Source organism: Paramisgurnus dabryanus, chromosome 14 (assembly GCF_030506205.2).
Source record: "Paramisgurnus dabryanus chromosome 14, PD_genome_1.1, whole genome shotgun sequence".
Classification (NCBI taxonomy): Eukaryota; Metazoa; Chordata; class Actinopteri; order Cypriniformes; family Cobitidae; genus Paramisgurnus; species Paramisgurnus dabryanus.
The window spans coordinates 23,419,215-23,437,862 of record NC_133350.1 but is presented as its reverse complement, the minus strand read 5'-3'; the positions used below and the strand labels follow the sequence as shown (position 1 = coordinate 23,437,862).

At 35.6% G+C, this 18,648-nt stretch overlaps 2 protein-coding genes across 2 annotated transcripts; both read right to left on the bottom strand.

The window, feature by feature from the left end:
* Positions 1 to 3,987: 3,987 nt before the first annotated feature.
* On the bottom strand, positions 3,988 to 9,992 carry mknk1 (MAPK interacting serine/threonine kinase 1). The gene is made up of 13 exons (XM_065241663.1): positions 9,843 to 9,992; positions 8,456 to 8,543; positions 8,055 to 8,156; positions 7,772 to 7,869; positions 7,337 to 7,416; positions 7,093 to 7,166; positions 6,406 to 6,510; positions 6,269 to 6,324; positions 6,085 to 6,180; positions 5,807 to 6,001; positions 5,561 to 5,725; positions 5,430 to 5,473; positions 3,988 to 5,343 (listed from the first exon to the last, which is right to left on the bottom strand). The coding sequence occupies exons 1-13, from the start codon at positions 9,894 to 9,896 to the stop codon at positions 5,151 to 5,153; spliced, it is 1,350 nt and encodes a 449-aa protein (XP_065097735.1). The 5' UTR covers positions 9,897 to 9,992; the 3' UTR covers positions 3,988 to 5,150.
* A 453-nt stretch (positions 9,993 to 10,445) lies between these two features.
* mob3c (MOB kinase activator 3C) lies at positions 10,446 to 16,240 on the bottom strand. Its single transcript, XM_065241662.2, has 4 exons — positions 15,923 to 16,240; positions 13,686 to 14,203; positions 11,818 to 12,020; positions 10,446 to 11,614 (listed from the first exon to the last, which is right to left on the bottom strand). Exons 2-4 carry the CDS (start codon positions 14,101 to 14,103, stop codon positions 11,585 to 11,587), a joined length of 651 nt encoding a protein of 216 aa, XP_065097734.1. The 5' UTR covers positions 14,104 to 14,203; positions 15,923 to 16,240; the 3' UTR covers positions 10,446 to 11,584.
* Positions 16,241 to 18,648: the final 2,408 nt, after the last annotated feature.

Here is an 18,648-nt window from a genome sequence, read left to right as displayed (position 1 = left end):
ATAGACCTATTTAACATTACACATGCTTGAGCTTATTTTGTACATTTACATAATTACTTGTGCATTTTCAACCCCTTTGGTTGTTTTTAAACATATAGGCCTATATATCGGTGCATGCCTACTTAGTACCACTAACAATCAGGGCACATTGGAAGGATAGTGGATGGGGGGGTTTGGTAAAGCTATTTCATGCATTGTGACTTATTAACACTGTTTTAAGGATTACTCCATTTAAAAAAAATCTCATTTTCCAGCTCCCCTGATTTTTACAGTTTTTGAATCCATTCATCTCTGGGTCTGGCGGTAGCACTTTTAGCATAGTTTAGCTCAGGAATGGGGAACCCTGCAGTGTTGTTGTTTTGCAATGAACATGCAGTGAATCTTAAAGTTATCCAGAGATAGTAGGATTATGTTTTGTGTGTGTTCCTCATGACTCGCTCCGTCCACTGTACGCCTCCATGACCTCAGGTTTATTCGGAAAGTATTGGTACAGCTGATCTGTCTTTTATAAATCTGATAAAACTAAATACTCTTCACAGATATGAAGGATGTTATACTATAGGTACTCAAGATTAACACCAGATAAGCAGATACAAAGTGTGTTATATAATCTTTAAATATGTTGGCAATTAAAGACATAACAAGAGTGCAAATAGAAAGAGGCAGTATCCCAATGCTGGATTAGTTGTTGGTTATAATGCAACATTCACTTCAACAAACTCTGGCCAAAAGCTGCTAGTCAGAGAGATCCTAGTCAGCCTTGAATGTTCTCAGTTATATTTATTTTTAAAACATCCTTCATGGTACATCAAACAGCAAAATACAAACTTTATATAATACATTTTCTTAAATTCTTGTCAGTATTTCAAGACTTTTATTATGAAAAGGTACTATTGAAAAACAACATTTTATCCATAAAAACCATACAAACACTTATATTTCAAAATGACACAAAAACATTATTTATATATAATCAAATAAATATACCACACATTTAATATTTATACATAAAAGTTTGATATGTACAATTTTACAAAATCCATTTCCTAGCAATCTCTCAGGAGAAAACTCAATTCTCCACAGGAACTGAATCTATCCCTTCAAAATTGTTCCTGATTTCCCATATCTAAGGGATTCATTTCAGCTTACGACCAATTTGCCACGTCTGAATAAAAGATGGCCGTGTTGGATTAAAAGGTTTAAAATTGATCCTTTAATAAACCTTTATTACCCATTCTTCTTTTAATATCTGAGAAAAATACTCATGCTTTTCAGGCCAGACAAAGTCCAAACTATGAGTATGATTCATCAAAATTGGGATTTTGTAGATTCACATCAGTTCCCTTTGGGGAGTCACAGGTTTGACGAGGATGGGGCGGGGCGACTGGATTGTGGGTGGGGCTGTAGCGATGGGAGGAGCTTGGAGAGTTTGTTGGACTGAGTTGAATAGCTGTGGTTTCCTGTATAGTGGGCTCACTATTTTCCATCTCAAACACAGCTTCGCCCATCCTCATCAACGGCCAGTGGTCCCGTCCTGCAGACATACGAGAGGGTTGGGCAATGGGGCGTCGACTACAAATGCAGCAAGCCCCAAAAAATGAAAAGGCCACCAGCAGGAGGATAGGTCCGATAATGATGGGAGGGTTGTTGAAAGGGAGGAGTTTGTGAAAGGCAAGAGCACCCACCAGGGTGATATTAATGCCTGCCAGCATGATACAAAGACCGCAAGCACAGCAAAGCGCTGGGGAGGGAAACCCATGTGAACGTAGCTTTCTCTTTTGACTTGTCTTCTTTAAAACAGAGTGGGCATCTTCATCTGAGAAAATCATCTTGTTTAAATGGCAATGACCTTATGACCTACCACAGGAACTGAGGGAAAGAGAGTTAGGGAGAGATAGAAATAAAGGACAACAGACAAGTAGCAGTAATAAATATCATAGAGATGTGCTGGTACATAATTTGCTGGTCCTCATATCCGCCTGTCTGTTTGTGTGTCATGGAGGCACCAGCATGAGCTGAGCTAATTCAATTAATGCTGTCAAAACCAGATAAGTCCAGGAAATTACAGTACCGTATAACTTTGTTACACGGTGTGTTTGCATGACAGATGATTTTTTTTGTAATCTGATGCTATGTCTGTATAAAAACATTTAATATATTGAAAATGTGTTGATATAAATGTCAGGATTTCTATGTTAAATGCTTTTGAAATGTCTAAATGCCAAAATCAGTGTTTCTGTGTGATATTGAGCCAAATCTATAGGAAGCTGAATTTGTAAATAAAAATGGTAAAAATAATAAAATAAAAATTCAATAAAAATGTATACATTTGTTTGTAAATATTATAGTAAACTACAGTGTACTATATTATACTACAGCAATTATACTATATAATTACGAAAATATACATGTAATATAAGATCTACTATGAAAATAGTAAACTACAGTTAGTTTACAACAGTATACTATACTATTTTTATTTTTGGGCAAAACCTCAATGGTTTATGACAACACTTTCTATGCATCTGATCTAAAATAATCTATCAATAACATAAATATATAATGGCAGCACGTTATTAATAATTCATAATAAACATGCAAAAACCTAATGGATAAAAATGAGTTATTTACCTTTAACTGAGGAGAAAATAGAAGAGCTGTAATAAGTCTTCAACACTGTTAAGATCAATTTTGTGAGCTCTTTAACTTCAGCCGATGAATGAGCGCATCATTTCACTCTGTGATAGTTTGGGATGATGCAGACCTGATATTCTGCCAATGCTGTGTATTCTCTTCACAACCGCATGGGGCGCTGTTGAGTTCCCTTCAGCTGCATATAGTTTGTACTGTACTCGCTCGGATTGAAAGATCCATATCAACCTCACGTCTCCCTAAACATTACAACTTACACAAGGCACCAAATCCACTCAAACAAAGCCACACAGATATATAAATAAGAGAAAACCATGCAGAACCTGTCCTTCAAACGTTCATGTTCAGTCCAATGACAAGAGCTATGTCTGTCTTCACAGCACTGCCATTAAGGGATGAAAATAGTCTTTTCAAATCAAGCTTCTTTCATCGCAACCTTGAGAAATGGTTTAATAAAGCCACACTTCTGTGCACCCCTCCCTTTCTTTTATATCTTTGTTGGATTTATTTTGAGGTACCCAGAGTAAAGATAATACGCACTCACAGCATTAAAGAACAGCAGAAATTTGCATTTTCTGATGTTTAATTTAAAATAAATTGTTCATTCATATGAGATATATTTGATGACCAGTGTTTAAATAAAAGTGGGAATAATACATGAAAGAATGATCTGATGAAACATTATATATGTGAATCCATACAAGCTTCTCCATCATCTGGGCTAATTTGTCTCCATCAGTCATAGCAGATTATCCTGACCGTAAAAATAGGTTATTTATTCAGAAATTGTTAGATGTTGCATCAGCAAAGGCCTGATTTGTTCCCATGGAAATTATGTAACTGTGGTGAATAAATACAATATAGCCCTAAACATGTTTACTGGATATAGATGATTATTGGTGAGGACTGTCATAACACTAATATTATAAAGGTGGAGCTCAACAGGCAGACCATGATGCTAGCAACCCAAAGGTCAGGAATCTAATTCCCAGAAAACGTGTAAAATGTATTGAAAAAAAACCTGGAATGAAAGTGTCATGCATACAGTAAATATAAGATCAAAATAATCTTATAGACAAGTATTATTATCTAAAACATGTATTTTAAACACCATTATTATAGGCAGTTTAAGTATTCGTTAGTTTCAGTTATCTGTTAATAGATCTAAACATTCTTTTTGTGTTTTAGTGTGATGCAAATGAAGACCTTGTTTTCTTGTTTACAGAATAAAACCACTTTATTTTTCAAAACTGGAACAGTCAAATAAACACCTCGTACTTAAAATTAGTCCCAAAGTTTTGAAGGGATAATGGGCACTCCATAGATATCATGAACTTAGACCGATATTCATTTAATTGATGTAAAATCACTATCATACAAGCACAGAATACAAAGGACATTAATATGAGGTAGTACATCATGTCACCCCCTGCTATATAAAACATTTCCCAGAACATCCTCATAAATGTGCATACATAATATTGACAGCCAAAAGCATAAGCAAAATGCTAACCAAGTAGCATTTTGAGCAGTGGATAAGATAATTACTTAGTTAATTAATTATAAGGAAATTAACTGCAAAGTTAGGCTACTTTTGCGTTAAAATGCAAATCGGAGACTTTGCCCCAAAATATGGCACAATTTCCACGGAATGCAAAAAAATTACTTGCTTGTCAATTTCCTACAAAAATACTGCACATTTATAGCAAAATCATTTTGAACACTAAAGAAAATAAAACATAACTCTGTAAGAGAAGCACATGAAAAATATAATCTAAAAATAATTCATTTGTAATATTGACAGTAACTGGTCAAATACCTGAATTGCTATAATACCTAATCAGGACATTAAATAAAGCTACATATCTCTCAACAGCATTGACACATAACAGGTTAAAAATAATTCATACAGATCTAGACATGAATCAAACTCTAAACTATGTTGCTATAAGGGAGCACAGCTTTTCACAATACTCGAAATGTTTCTCACTCATCAATAAGAATGACAAGATAAAAAACAAGTGGTCCAGTGCTTTACAGTAATATATCTTAATTTAAGTGGCTTTAAAATACTTAAAAACGGAAAGTTAAAACAATCACTGATACGGTTAAACTTAAAATCTATAATTCCCTCAGATCCAAGCACCTTTTTACACCATATGTAGCTGAGAAACACTTCCAGCCATAAGAATTTTCTAATAAATATTTAAATATACCAAAATAAAAAAATAAATCACAGTTTTACATGCTTAAATCATATAAAAAGCATTACACTAAGAGCTACATTACCCTGAAGCAAATTCTTTGCAAGACAGCACTTGTTTTGTTGTGTGCATACTTAAAGTTAGTTGGCATTCAGCACTTTAAGTGTTGTGTGTGGGTTAGTGTGCTTTACGGATAGACAGAGGCTATGCTGCTTAGCAGAGAACATAAATGCGTGTATGCAGCATATAATATTAGGTGTGTACGTGCATCATTTGACCACCTGTGCAATGGTGTCAGGTATTGGTGCGTAGTGCCTGAGATTGTGCTCGGCGACGTGCTAATCTAGAGTTGGAGGGGGGTGAAAGTCTCATAGAGCAGACAACGGCCCCAAAATCCTCTTGCTCTTCTTCTTCTTGCTGAGACAGTTGCCGGTTAAATGCGATGGCTTCGGCCGCGAATTGCGTGAGGTCTTTAGTGCTGCAGTTTCTAAAAGTTCAACAGAAGAGATGCTTAGAAACATTGCAGAAACCAAGGAACGAATTTAACTTAAATAAATTGCATTTGTGGAGTACCTTTGGAGAACACGAGGAGTTGGAAGAAATCTTTCAGGTGCATTCTGAAAAAAAAAAAATTTAAAAGTGATGAATTAATTTTAAAGATTAAGTCCAAAAAGGCTTTGATTAAACTACAGCAGAAAACTCACCCCCTGTACCCAAGGGTGCTTCAGGACCTGAGCGGCACTCAGTCGTAGAGTGGCGTCTCGCACCAGCAGACGTGAGATCAGATCTTTGGCATCGTCCGAAATCTGAGCCCAAACTCCATCCCTGCATTCGTACTTTCCCTCCTGAATTCTCTCAAACAGGTTATTCTGAAGAAGAGAGCACAGAAACGTTAAATCCCTCGGGTGGATAATCTATCTGTTGCTTATTTGCACGTTAGCGTTTCTTACCTGACAGGCACGACAGGTCTCTCCTCGTTCCCAGCCGCAGTTGGTGCCGCAGTGGCCCGTGAAGGGAGGACTCCCGCTAAGCAGAATGTAGAGAATAACCCCAAGGCTCCACAGATCACACCGCTTATCATAGAACGAAGCCTCATCCGTAAAAACTTCAACGACCTCGGGTGCCATGTATTCTGCCGAACCACACTACAGAAGAAGAACTTATCGATTAAAATGTGCTACTGCTAGTTAACTCAATATTTTAAGAGCAAATCTGAGGTTGTGTTTACCGGCGTGGTGAGCTCAGGGGTGGTTATTGGGGTGCAGGCACTGTTCAGCTTTACTCCGCTGCCAAGATCAAAATCACAGATCTTTACAGGAGACACCTGGAACATGAGCACATACAATATCACAATTAGCACTGACTAGATCTTAATGATCATGTGCCCACATACATTTTCTAAGATAAGTTACCTTATCTGTATATTCACACAGGATATTTTCAGGCTTGAGGTCTCTGTGAGCAATTCCTATGAGGGAGAAATAGATGAGTTTTTAGTAAACAAACACATTGTGTGCAATGGTCAGCGGAGAAAATCTATAGTGTTTACCTTTGTTGTGTAGAAAGTCAAGGGCGTGTGCTATATCTCTGACTACATAACTAGCTTCTCTCTCATCGAAGTATTTTCGACTCTGGATGTGCGTTAAAATGGAACCTGACAGAGAAAATGATTGAGAAATAATGTAATAAAACTACAACAAATATACTGAATTACTATACTATGTATACACTATACTAAATATACAAATAATATAGGGCTAGGCAATATACAGAGTTTAAAAAAATATACCAGATACAAAACCACCTATATCGGTATGGTCTCATATGTCCCTCGTTCATGATTTCATAATCTCTGCATTTTTGTAGCCAAAAGTCATATATATCTTAGCAGAAAGTTTAAAAATGTTGCATTTACTTTACACAAGCGCAGCCATGTCCCCTGTTTTCATGGGAACGTTATGAAGTGACGTAATTACGCGACACGAACATCATTGAAAAGCTGCAAACAGTTTTTGCCAGTACCCATAGTTTTTGCAAGTTCCCGCAATTTCATCGCATAAATATCCCGCATATTCCATTGCATTTAAAAAAAACAAGATCAAGGATTTTTGCCCGCTACAATCACAAAAAAATTCATTTTTCAGGAAGGACTGTAAAATAATAATAATACATATATACTAAATGTAAACATTAACATACTGAATACTGATATTGGTGAGGGAATTTTTAACTGTACCTCCTCGTAACTTCTCAAAAACCAGATAAAAACCGCTGTCATCTTCAAAAAACTGAATAAGTTCTAGAATGTTCCTGCAGAAACACATAAAGCTCATATGGTTAACAATTGCACTTTTAACAATTTACTATTTGTTGCTTTATAATAGTGCATAGTACCTTTAACCGTTCCAAAAAACAATCACTTACAATAAATCTTTATATACTAATTTAAGTGTAATTACTAGTGAGGAAGAAGAACTAACTTATTTCCTTGGCACTGGTATAGAGTCTCCACTTCTCTGAAAACTCGACTGCGACTATGACCTGCATTCTTCTCAATTATCTAAAAAAACAAAACAATGTTTTACGCAAGGTCATTTATTTATAATGCCCTCTATAGAGCAGTTTTTCCGTTAGGGCTACTGGAGAAACATGGCAGCACAAAATGGCGACCTCCATGTAAAGAGGCCCACGGTGTATGTAGATAAAAAAATGACTCATTGTAAGGGAATTAAAATAAAACGGTTCATTTTGTAAGGTCTTTATACACCACTGATAATATAGTTATGTATATTATATTGTATTTCTGTCAAGATATCCTTCGAAAAAATTACACAATGCACCTTTAAAGTATGTTTGTTACTATTTTATAGAAGTACTTATGAACAAAATCAAGAAATTGACCAAGTTTATCTCACCTTCACAGCATACTCATTGCCATTCTGTAAACTCACACATCCTTGGACTTTAGCATAAGCCCCCTGACCAAGCAGCTCATCGGTCAGCCTGTACAGATCTACAGCAAACAAACACAGCAGAGTTTACTCACACTGGCCTGAACAGGAAGTCTATAAAGTCAAAATAATGCTGATTATAAACCATATAGGGTAATGATAAGAATAAATAAAGACCATAACGATATTTAAAGGAGCATCTGTTTGGTTATACATCTATATGTGATGTACTGCTTTGGCTAAATACCACTAAATTTGCCCGTGAAACTGTCTGCGGCCCGAGTTCTTCTCTTCTTCTTCCGGCGTGTACCAGGGTCTGTGATGTTGACCGGTTGACTGTTGTCCATTCCTAAACATTATAAACACAGCTGTTTAATCACAGGATCTCAGATATTTGCCAGACCTTTGGTTTGATTTTAGTTTAAAGCTGAAGTGTGTGTTTTCCCTAAAAATGCTCTGTTTATTTGAGCATGCCAAGCAGCCAAACATATATTTGAACCAATGGCATACTTGGGAAATCAGGTCTGGTAAATCAGTTTGAAAATTATTTTCACAATTACATTTCACACACACTTTAGCCGAGATGTGTACAGAATTTATGGTTTTGGAAGATCTTCTTTCAGATGATCAGCTATAATGAAGACGTACCTGTGGTGGTTTGGGAGGCGTTGAGGGAAGCATACGAGTGCGGACCACGACTCTCCACCTGGCCAGATGCCAGAGCACTACTGGTTATCTGTGAGAAAGAAAATTACACACAAAACAAAAAAAAGAAAGGAAGTGACATAAATGACATGTAGAAAGCTGTAATGCAGATAAACACAGAGGATGTTGGGTAATTACTAAGTAATGTTTATCTGAGCTTTCACAATGAATGAAGTGAACCAGATGGTCACAATCTCCATGTATGAATAGTTTGTACTGAATAGTACAACATTTGAAACCTGAACATCATGAAAAAGGAAGTTTGCATATGAGTCACTATCTTTACAACTTGTATGCACTGTGCACTTATCAGATTTTATACTCTGACCAGGGCTTTCATGTTTCAAATCTGCTTTCTCATCTCTAAGCCAATACAAATTGGGGACTTTTATTTATTTATACACCATTTGAACATTCTAAATAAGTCAGAGAGAGCATGCGCACTGTTACGCGATACATGTCAGTACCGGGCACGAGCAATAAAGCGCTTGAAGGTCCGCGAGCTTAAAAATAAAACCCATAGACGATCGTTCCAGAATTCACGCGACTGCATGGCTCAAGAAAAGCGTGTGACCCGAAATAGATATCTAGTGACAACAGTCTTAAAGTAGGTAGGGTAAAATTATCTGCTGGCTATTTAGTAATCTAGTTTCCGTTTATGCTAGAGATATACCGTCGTGGCATGACATGTTGGTCAAATTGCCACTTCGCTGATGTCACTAAAAGGGGAAATCCCGCATATTCAAAAAAACGGGATATCTTTGTATTACATAACTACGGAGAAATAGAACTTACATAAACGAGTGAAATAAATGATTGGAGATATTTAACGGATAACGGTGACATTTTACGATTTCATACAAATTTTGTGACTGGATGGGCGGGAACATTGCTTCGAGTCTAGGAATGAAAATATTACCATGTAAAATAACAGTCCAAGTCAACAGTAACAGTAACGTTAAGTGTTAAGAGGAAACTGATGTGACACAAGCTGTTAAATGAGTTAAGACAAGCAACAAGTATCAATGAACTGCAACGTCAGCAGCAAACGTGAAATTGCGCTAACAGAATAGCAATGTTTTGGTAAAAATTAAGTAAAAATCCTCTGACATTTAACAAATGTCTATAAAAGCACAGATACAAAAGCGTTTTTTTGCGACCAAAAAGGCAGACTGGTCAAAACATTTAAATAATCACTGACGCGCATTATAGGAACCCCCAAAGACACTTTAATAAATCACACAGCGAGCTGGGTTCAGCAGAGCTACTGGTGCGCGTGTTAAACAAGCATTATACACCTCAGCCACGTATAATAAAATAATAACCAAACCTGGAAATTGCAGGTGAATGAGTGTGGATGTGCCGTGACTGCCTCCGCCATCATCCTCGGCAACAACAGTGAGGGAGAACAACATACACAAAACCGCAACACAGCCTCCTAAAACGCGCCACACGCCCTCCCACTGATACGTTGCACGCTGGATCCTTAACCAGTCATACTAGGCGACGGCTCGGCTCATGAATATTAATTATCACGTGATTGGACGCAAGATTCTCTATGGCTCTGGGTTTACGAATGAACGCGTAAGCAGAACGCAATGTAATGAATATTCATGTGCCTGCGGTACGATTCAAATTTCGTGAAGGAATGCTGTTTTTATTCTTGGCCGGGCGCCACTTGTGTGTTTTAGTTGGAACAAGAATTATAATGTTTTGGTATTGGTTAAATTAAATGTTAGGCCTCTGTTTAGACTCGTTTGTGGTATTTAACTTTCAATGTTGTCGCCGCGAGAGTTATCTGCTTTTAATATTGTGTTTTCGCATCTGGAAAGTTTTCCCACGGATCGCTTCTCTTTTACAGTTTCCATAAAAAAAAAAAACAATTAGCTAAAAAAAACTCACCTCTAATTTAAAAAATGGGAGCTTTCGTTCTTTATTTACATTTGTGCTCAGCTTATGCAGATGATTAAAATGAATTTTAATATTTTGCACTTACCACATACTTACTTAGTATGCTCTTCTTATAATAACCTGCATATAATGTAACGCTCTAAAAAATGACGTGTTGTGTGAAAAAGGTATGAACCCAGTAATGGGTTAAATCACTGGTTCTCAAACTGGGGGACGCGAGATAGTGCCGGGGGGGCCTCTGTTTTATGACATTTGATAAAATACATAAATTTAAATAAGGCTTCTAACCAACAGCACTGCCTTGTATACTTTAATATGTTTACGTTTAAAAAAAATTTTTCATAAATTTTCTTTGGGGCCGCACACTAAAAAAGTTTGAGAACCACCGGGTTAAATTAACCGAATATTTTTAAAACAACCCAACGTTTTGACATTATGATAATCAGAATGAGGATGGGGAAAATTACATCTGCAGTTGCATTTTAGAGAGCAAGCATGGTAGTTATAGTAAGCAAATTAAAATCTTTGGCTGTTTCCAAGATCCCATCCAAAACTCTTATCTCTTAACAAGAAAATAAGTCATTTTTAAGAAAAGTAATTGGAAAATGTATTTCAAATCTGTTTGCATGCAAGAAAAACAAAACATTTATGTGCTGTTTCTTATCAGTCACAAGCATCATAATGGTTTCTTAGTGCACATACCCTGGTTAAATAAAGCAACCCAAGGCTTCTGCCCCCATACAGACATGACAGAGCAAGAATATAACAACTTGAACCTGTTTATCAGGTTGACTTGAACCATAACAGTCTCACAACAGAGGTTAAAACATGCAATATCAAATTTCCCTCCCCTTAAGGAAAAATATCACATTATGAAATTCTCAGAAATGTATGCATACTCCATACCAATACTCCAATGCAAGGATAACAAATGTGTCATTGTTGACATTTACTGGTGAATTTTAAGTTTGTGTTGCCTTTAGAAGACACACATAGAATTAAAGGACACGAAATACATGTTTCATACTGCAGTTTGCTCACTTAAGAGTCTTTGATCTCAGATCAGACTTCACATATTGTTCTGAATGTTTGAAGTGATTGATTTTCTGGCTCATATCGACATTGTGTGCTTTTGCAGGCACATCCAATCAACACAATCTTTCAGTGGCAGATCTTCTCTGTCATTTCTTTCTGTAAAGATAGACACACAATTATTATATATATATATATATAAATAATAATACATTAGCAATATCCTGTCATCGTTTAGCTGTTTTGGGTAAAAATGTACACATAAATAATAGCAGAATCAGGGATTTAGTCATTTATCAATCCTCCTCCTCCCTCATTGACACCTATGATCTATAGCTGTATTGAAAACACATCTTTCTCACCAGAGGCTCCAGCTCTGACTGATCGATGAGAGTGAACTCCGAGATGAAGTAATAGTAATGTTTGTAGCAGGTGTTGATGTGAGCTTCCGCTCCCATATTGCAGATGGTGTCAAAGTGATGAATGTAGACGTGTACAAAAACCCGAAAGAGCCGGCTTAAGATCTTCTTGCAAACCTGCTGGAAATTTTTAGGAAAAGGGACTCCTGCAAATAGAAGAACAATAATGTCATCCTTTTATCATATATTAAAATAAGGAATGCGCTTATGTATGGGCCCATAATTGTTATTGGCAAATAAAAGCAATTATAAGTGTAAAAAGCAGAACCATAAGTATCTGTCGGTAAAAGCAGACGTCTTTCAAAAAAAAATCAAATAGCGGTATCAACACACAAATGTTGTACTGTTGCATTTCTAATTAAATTGATATGTTTAATAATTGTAAATATATTTATATTACTTAATATACCACGCAAGCTTTTGTGAATATTTTTTCTCTAACAACATAAACAAAAAACACATTTCCATGGTTATATAATGGATGCTATCTGGTATGCACTGTATGACTGATGCTGGAGGCTGTGCTGTTTAGCCTTTATAGTTAGTGCACTCAACTCCCATACCAGCTTGGACATTGGTTTGAATCCTGGTCGAAGTGGACACTGGTTACGGTAGCAAAATTTTAAATCAACAAAAAATTAAAATGGGCCCTGTTTATAATGCACATTCCTGGTCTTATTGTGCATGATTCATTGATGTTAACTATTTTACAAAATTAATAAATATAGTACCCTCTCAAAAATAAAGGTACAAAAGCTGTCACTGGGGTGGTACCATTTAAAAAAGTACACCTTTTTACCTAAAGAGTGCATATTAAAGGGACATTCCACTTTTTTTTAAAATATGCTCATTTTCCAGCTCCCCTAGAGTTAAACATTTGATTTAATTGGAATCCATTCAGCCGATCTCCGGGTCTGGATGTACCACTTTTAGCATAGCTTAGCACAATCCATTGAATCTGATTAGACCATTAGCATCATGCTAAAAAATAACCGAAGAGTTTAAATATTTTTCCTATTTAAAACTTGACTCTTCTGTAGTTGTGTACTAAGACAGATGGAAAATTTAAAGTTGCAATTTTTGAGGCAGATATGGCTAAGAACTATACTCTCACTATTGAAAGTAACCAATACGCACTATTTTCAGGCAGTGTGTTATATCACTACGCCTGTTGCAGTCATGTAACATCAGCAAAGTCCTTTATTATTACGCCAAAATGAGAGTATAGTTCCTAGCCATATCTTCCTAGAAAATCGCAGCTTTTAATTTTCCATCGGTCTTAGTACACAACTACAGAAGAGTCAAGTTTGAATAGGAAAAATATCAAAACTCTTTGGCTATTTTTTAGCGCGATGCTAATGGTCTAATCAGATTCAATGGATTATGTTAAGCTATGCTAATAGTGGTATTGCCAGACCCGGAGATCGGCTGAATGGATTCCAAAACGGTAAAAATCAAATGGTTAACTCTAGCGGAGCTGGAAAATGAGTACATTTAAAAAAAAGTGGAATGTCCCTTTAATACATCAAAGGTACATATCTGTACTTAATTGGTAGATATTAGGACCTTTTGAAGGGTACTTTTCAAATGACAGCTTTTAACAGTGTATAGTTAATAGCTGTCCTTTGTCAAAACGTGCTTATTACTTTTCCCACCACATTGCTGCATTCAAGCATAAAATGCCCAGTCAATTCCCGAAGGATAAAATGAAGTCCGGTCTCCTATTGTTTGTTTTTGAATATCCTGCCGTACTCGGAAATACATCAGATTATCAACACAATCAGCATGTGAACATTTTGTATTTCACACACCTACTCTTGTAGGAAAGATGTCCTCATTGTTAATAAGTGATTCGATCCAGTTCATCAGAAGGCTCATGTATACAAGAGCAGGCAGTTTGGTGGGCCTCTTGTATTGATCTCCATCCTGCCACCTGTATTCATATCGTGGTCCGCCAGACATGATTGGGCAGCTCTTCTCGGTGCAGAACTCACTGACCGTCCCATAGATGAGGTTGATACGATTGAAGAAATCCACGACGTGCACGGCTATCCAATCGTTAATGTTCTCCCCTTCTGGCAGCTGCACGACTTTCCGAAGGTCAAGGCCTGATTTCAATGAAGCTTGGGCTCTTTTGTACAGTTCAAAGCGCTGTGTTCCAGGTTCAAAACGCTTTCGGGGCCGGAATGTCTTATCTTTGCTGAAAACCTGGCCCAAGCAAAAATCCATTGCTGGTCTGTGGAGGGTGATGATGGAGTCGGCTACCAGTCAGGATCTGGATTTTTCATAGTAATTCACTGAGCCACAGTCCCATCAAATGGGGGATTTTCTAAAGCGCAAAAAGAAAAGAATAAAGTTATGCCTCTGAAAAGGAAACTTAAAATGAAAACCAATGCAGGACTTATATTATCAGTGGTGTATAAAGACCTTATATAATGAACTGTATATTTTTATTTACCTTAAAATGAGCGATTTTTATCTACGTACACCACAGGGAAGTCACACAATCCTCACATTTTACTGTATTATTGAATACTTGCAAAAGTCTAGATAATCTCTAGGTTTTGTATTATTATATCTCTTCTATTTGTTTTGTTTTGTACTTTACAACCAACAGTTTTAAGTTTAATCACTTCTGGTGAGCTTGTCATAATATACCACAACACAAATAACATTATCTGGTGGTCCATTTAGGGAATAGCATTACAATTATTATGTTGCGTTTATGTGCAATTAAAACCTTTAATGGATTTGGCATTTTCTACGTGCAGACAGAAAATGTCAATGGGTTGGGAGGTCTATTATCATATACAGCGTACAACATTAAAGAGCGAAATGTGATGTATGATGATATCCATAATACAAACATTGCTGCATTCATTTCTTTTTAATAATGGTATTAAAGAGCAAAAAGGTTTTCTGAGGACTTCTTCGCTCCTGATTGAATAATGTTACATAATAAAAAAGTGCACAACGACCACACCATGAACCATTTGGCCTATACTTTGGTATTTAAAAAACAAAAGCTTGGTTTATTCACACAGTTTTCCTGCGTTTGTTCTACATTGCTGAAATGAGATATTTTTTGGATATCTCTTTATTTCTAAAGGTCAGATACTGCGTCTCTGTATTGATTTAACTGCAGTATATCTGTGTTTCTGAGTTCATCCTCCTTTTGTTTTTTGATAAGTATTGTTATTCTTTTCCTTTTTCTCGCTCCTCCCATGAATGTATTGACTGAGATGTGGTTACTAGAGAACTGAACAGAATTGTTAAATCAATTATTTAAAAATACTGTATGGGGCTTTTGAGGATTAGTTTAATTAGCATTTATCAAGAATTAATATATGCAGCAATATTTTAGACATTTTTTAGCACTTGTGTGTGTTCTCATAATGCATTTTATAGTATTCTGACATCAGTTTCACAGGGATCTTAATGAAAAACAGTTATAATTTGCACATTTTGTTTTATTAAAATGTCTTTTCCCTCTTCAAAACCTAATTTATTAATTGAAGAGCTCATGCAAAACCCATCTGAGCGTTTTCTTGATTCTGCCAACAAACAAGTATTTCTAAATGACCCGATTAAGCATATTTTAGGCAAAAGATGATGATGTAATACATGCCGAGAGCATTCGGTTAATATCATTATCTCATTTTTGAAGTAGGTAGGGTTTAGCTTTTGCATCAGTTTATCATAATCTACTTCATACTGTTTCTAATCAATCTCCTTTTTCCTTGAGAATCATTATAATAAAGACACTATAGTAGCCTGTTCACAAGCCAAAAAGAGCTGTGGCTTTACCAATACAGTGACTGAAAGATGAATGGATTTGTTGAACAGAAGAATTTTCTGTCCACCCCCTCCAGTCACGTCAAACACTGGCATGTCTGATCACGCTTACTCTTTCCCCCACGTCACATGAGATCTAACGTTACTCCACAAAATGTACAATGTTGAAAAAAAGTGTCATCTCGTAAATGAGAGCAGATACAAGAAAAGTGAATAGATAGGGAAAAAAGGCGAACTCTTCCATATACTGTACCTGGTTTTAGTCCCACTGATGACACTTGGAATGTTGAGGGATCTGTTGGAAACTTGAGAAGAATTCCTGTTTTCTCCAAGAGGGCAGTATGTGTAAATCCAAACTATCCTTTAAGAAACCTTTAACTTTTCACTCATCAGCTACATGTACTGCACGAAAGCCTCTCTAGAATACAGAAAAGATCAACACAAATAGAAAAGTTTTGTGGCTTCCCTATCCTGTGAATGATGTCATATCCTGATTTTGTCTTGTAGGCCCTTCTGTTTTTTGTGTGTCTGTGTATGCGTGTCGTGTCGTGTGTGTTTGGGGCTGTATGAAGTTAAAAGGGAAGATTTCATTGGTGGGAGGAGCAGCAGTAGTCTGTGAAGTCCAGTACTACATCAAGCCACATCCTTTGCCCTGCCCACACCACACCTCCTTAAACTCAAATGTGTTTAGGTTTCAGTATGAATGTAGACTTGAGATAAGAAGACTGTATCTCATGATGAGTCTGGACTGCTGGGATTCAAAGACCATTAACCCAACTTTTTATTTAAAACTTCCTTTCAGGCAAAAAAATTAACGTTTTGTTTATAATATATTTAAGTTTACATTTCAGTGTCAAGTTGCTAAACTTATTAACTTTAAATGAATTTTGTTCCCCTTTGATTTAGGTTAATTTATAAAAAAATGTAAAATTGGTTTCATACTAATTATAGTTTTGCCATCAAACTGTATGGAAATGAATGAATGAAATATTTTATTTCGAACAATTAAAAGACAACTATGCGTATAGAATATACATACAATTAAATAAAACAAATTTTACAATATTAACACCCTGTTCGAAAAGGGATAGGTAGAAGCCCTAGGCTTATCAAGACCTACCCCCAGTAACTAGCTAAAAAAAAAATCACAACCGAACAAGATATATCAAACATAACATTTTAAGTAATACATGAAAAATAACTATTAAATAAAGTAATGCTTTATCTTAATATTTACAAAATAAGCATATACAGGAGTCTTTATCAAGCAGCATTTACATCAATAATGAATTATCATTCGCCCTCACCACTTTTGTACTATCAAAAATAAAACTCTTGTACCTTTTTTTAAACTGCAGCATATTAACACTTTGTTTGATCGAATTACTCAGACCATTCCACAAAAGCACCCCACAAATCGAAATGCACATACTTTTGAGTTTTGTTCGAGTCCTATGTTGTCTCAATTTTAAATCCTCTCTCAAGTTATAACCCCCAACCCTATCTGAAAATAGTTGTTGTATGTTTCCAGGCAACTGTTTATTTATTGCTCTATAAATTAATTGAGCAGTCTTAGATCATTAAACTTTAGAGTGTGCAATTTTAAAAACAGTGAAATAGTATGCTCATAGTATCCTACCTTATTAACTATCCTAATTGCTCTTTTTTGTACTGTGCATAATGTTTGTAAGGTGGTCTTGTAGGTGTTGCCCCATACTTCAACACAATAATTTAAGTAAGGCAACACAAAGGAACAATATAAAATATAAAGTGCTTTTTTACTCAATACATGCCTTGCTTTCCCCATTACTCCAATACTCTGCGCTACTTTTGTTCTAACATATTTGATATGGGGTTTCCAACAGATCTTATAATCCAGAATCACACCCAAAAATTTATTTTCATACACTCTTTCTATTTTAACATTATTAATCTTTAATTTTGCTTGTGTGTCAATTTTACGATTACCAAACATCATAAATTTGGTTTTATATAGATTTAATGATAATTTATTTAAGTCAAACCATATTTTTAACTTATTCATTTCTGCTGTGACCACCTCCAATAACAGCTTCAGATTTTCCCCTGAACAGAAAATATTGGTATCATCAGCAAAAATCACAAATTTTAATAGGTTAGTCACCCTACAAATGTCATTTATGTACATAATAAATAATTTTACAGTGAAATATACAGTGTAATTTACAAAGAATTTAAGAAAAGATGCTCCTTGTCTATACACATGCTCAACTAATGTACTTACAATTACTAACCACTAGATGGAAATATTGCGTTTCTTTTGCTGAATGCATCTTACTGTGATTTAATGTTTTCTACATAAAATCATTCAACATAATGTAAAGAACATTCTGTGAAAATATAACTTTAATACTATTGACCACTGACAATCATGTCAAAGATTGAAATCAATGTGAAATCACTGAGTAAAATCAAACTTTGAAGCTCCTAATCTCAAAATAAAAAAAGAAAGATTATGAGCCTTTATCCTGCACTGAAAAAAATAAAGGTTGGATTTACTTAAAAATATACTGCATCATTTTTGCGTCCATTTTTAAAGTAAGTATTACATGGAATTTTAAGCAATTTCTTAAAATTTCAAGTAAAACTTGCTTAAAAAAGTGGATGCAAAAATGATGCACTATATTTTTTATTCAATCCAGCCTATTATTTTTTTTACAGTGTGGATTTCACAGACACACCTTAAAAATATTGTGCGAGTTATACTCAATAAAATTAAGTTATCTATGTGCATCATCTTTTCGAGTAGAACTCATTTCCTACCCTGCACCGCCACTTTCAGAGTGTGCTTGTAGCAGCTAGGAGGCTGCTCAGGTTGCAGCAACAGTACAATTTGTTCAGTTAAAAGTTGTTCTATCACTGAAATAATTTTAGAGACATTATTTAAAGGTAAAAAAACTACATAGTGTTGCTTTAATGTTTATGTTTGGCTGAAAATGG

What these genes read in the sequence shown, in the direction of transcription:
- mknk1 (XM_065241663.1), bottom strand. Translation starts at nt 9,896, where the DNA reads ATGATGGCGGAGGCAGTCACGGCACATCCACACTCATTCACCTGCAAT. An exon ending in TTTTGAGAAGTTACGAGGAG is followed by an intron (nt 6,511 to 7,092) that starts GTACAGTTAAAA and finishes TTTCTCTGTCAG; the next exon opens with GTTCCATTTTAACGCACATC. An exon ending in AGACCTGTCGTGCCTGTCAG is followed by an intron (nt 5,726 to 5,806) that starts GTAAGAAACGCT and finishes TCTCTTCTTCAG; the next exon opens with AATAACCTGTTTGAGAGAAT.
- mob3c (XM_065241662.2), bottom strand. Translation starts at nt 14,103, where the DNA reads ATGGATTTTTGCTTGGGCCAGGTTTTCAGCAAAGATAAGACATTCCGG. An exon ending in CATCTTTCCTACAAGAGTAG is followed by an intron (nt 12,021 to 13,685) that starts GTGTGTGAAATA and finishes TTCTATTTGCAG; the next exon opens with GAGTCCCTTTTCCTAAAAAT. An exon ending in AGTCAGAGCTGGAGCCTCTG is followed by an intron (nt 11,615 to 11,817) that starts GTGAGAAAGATG and finishes CTATCTTTACAG; the next exon opens with AAAGAAATGACAGAGAAGAT.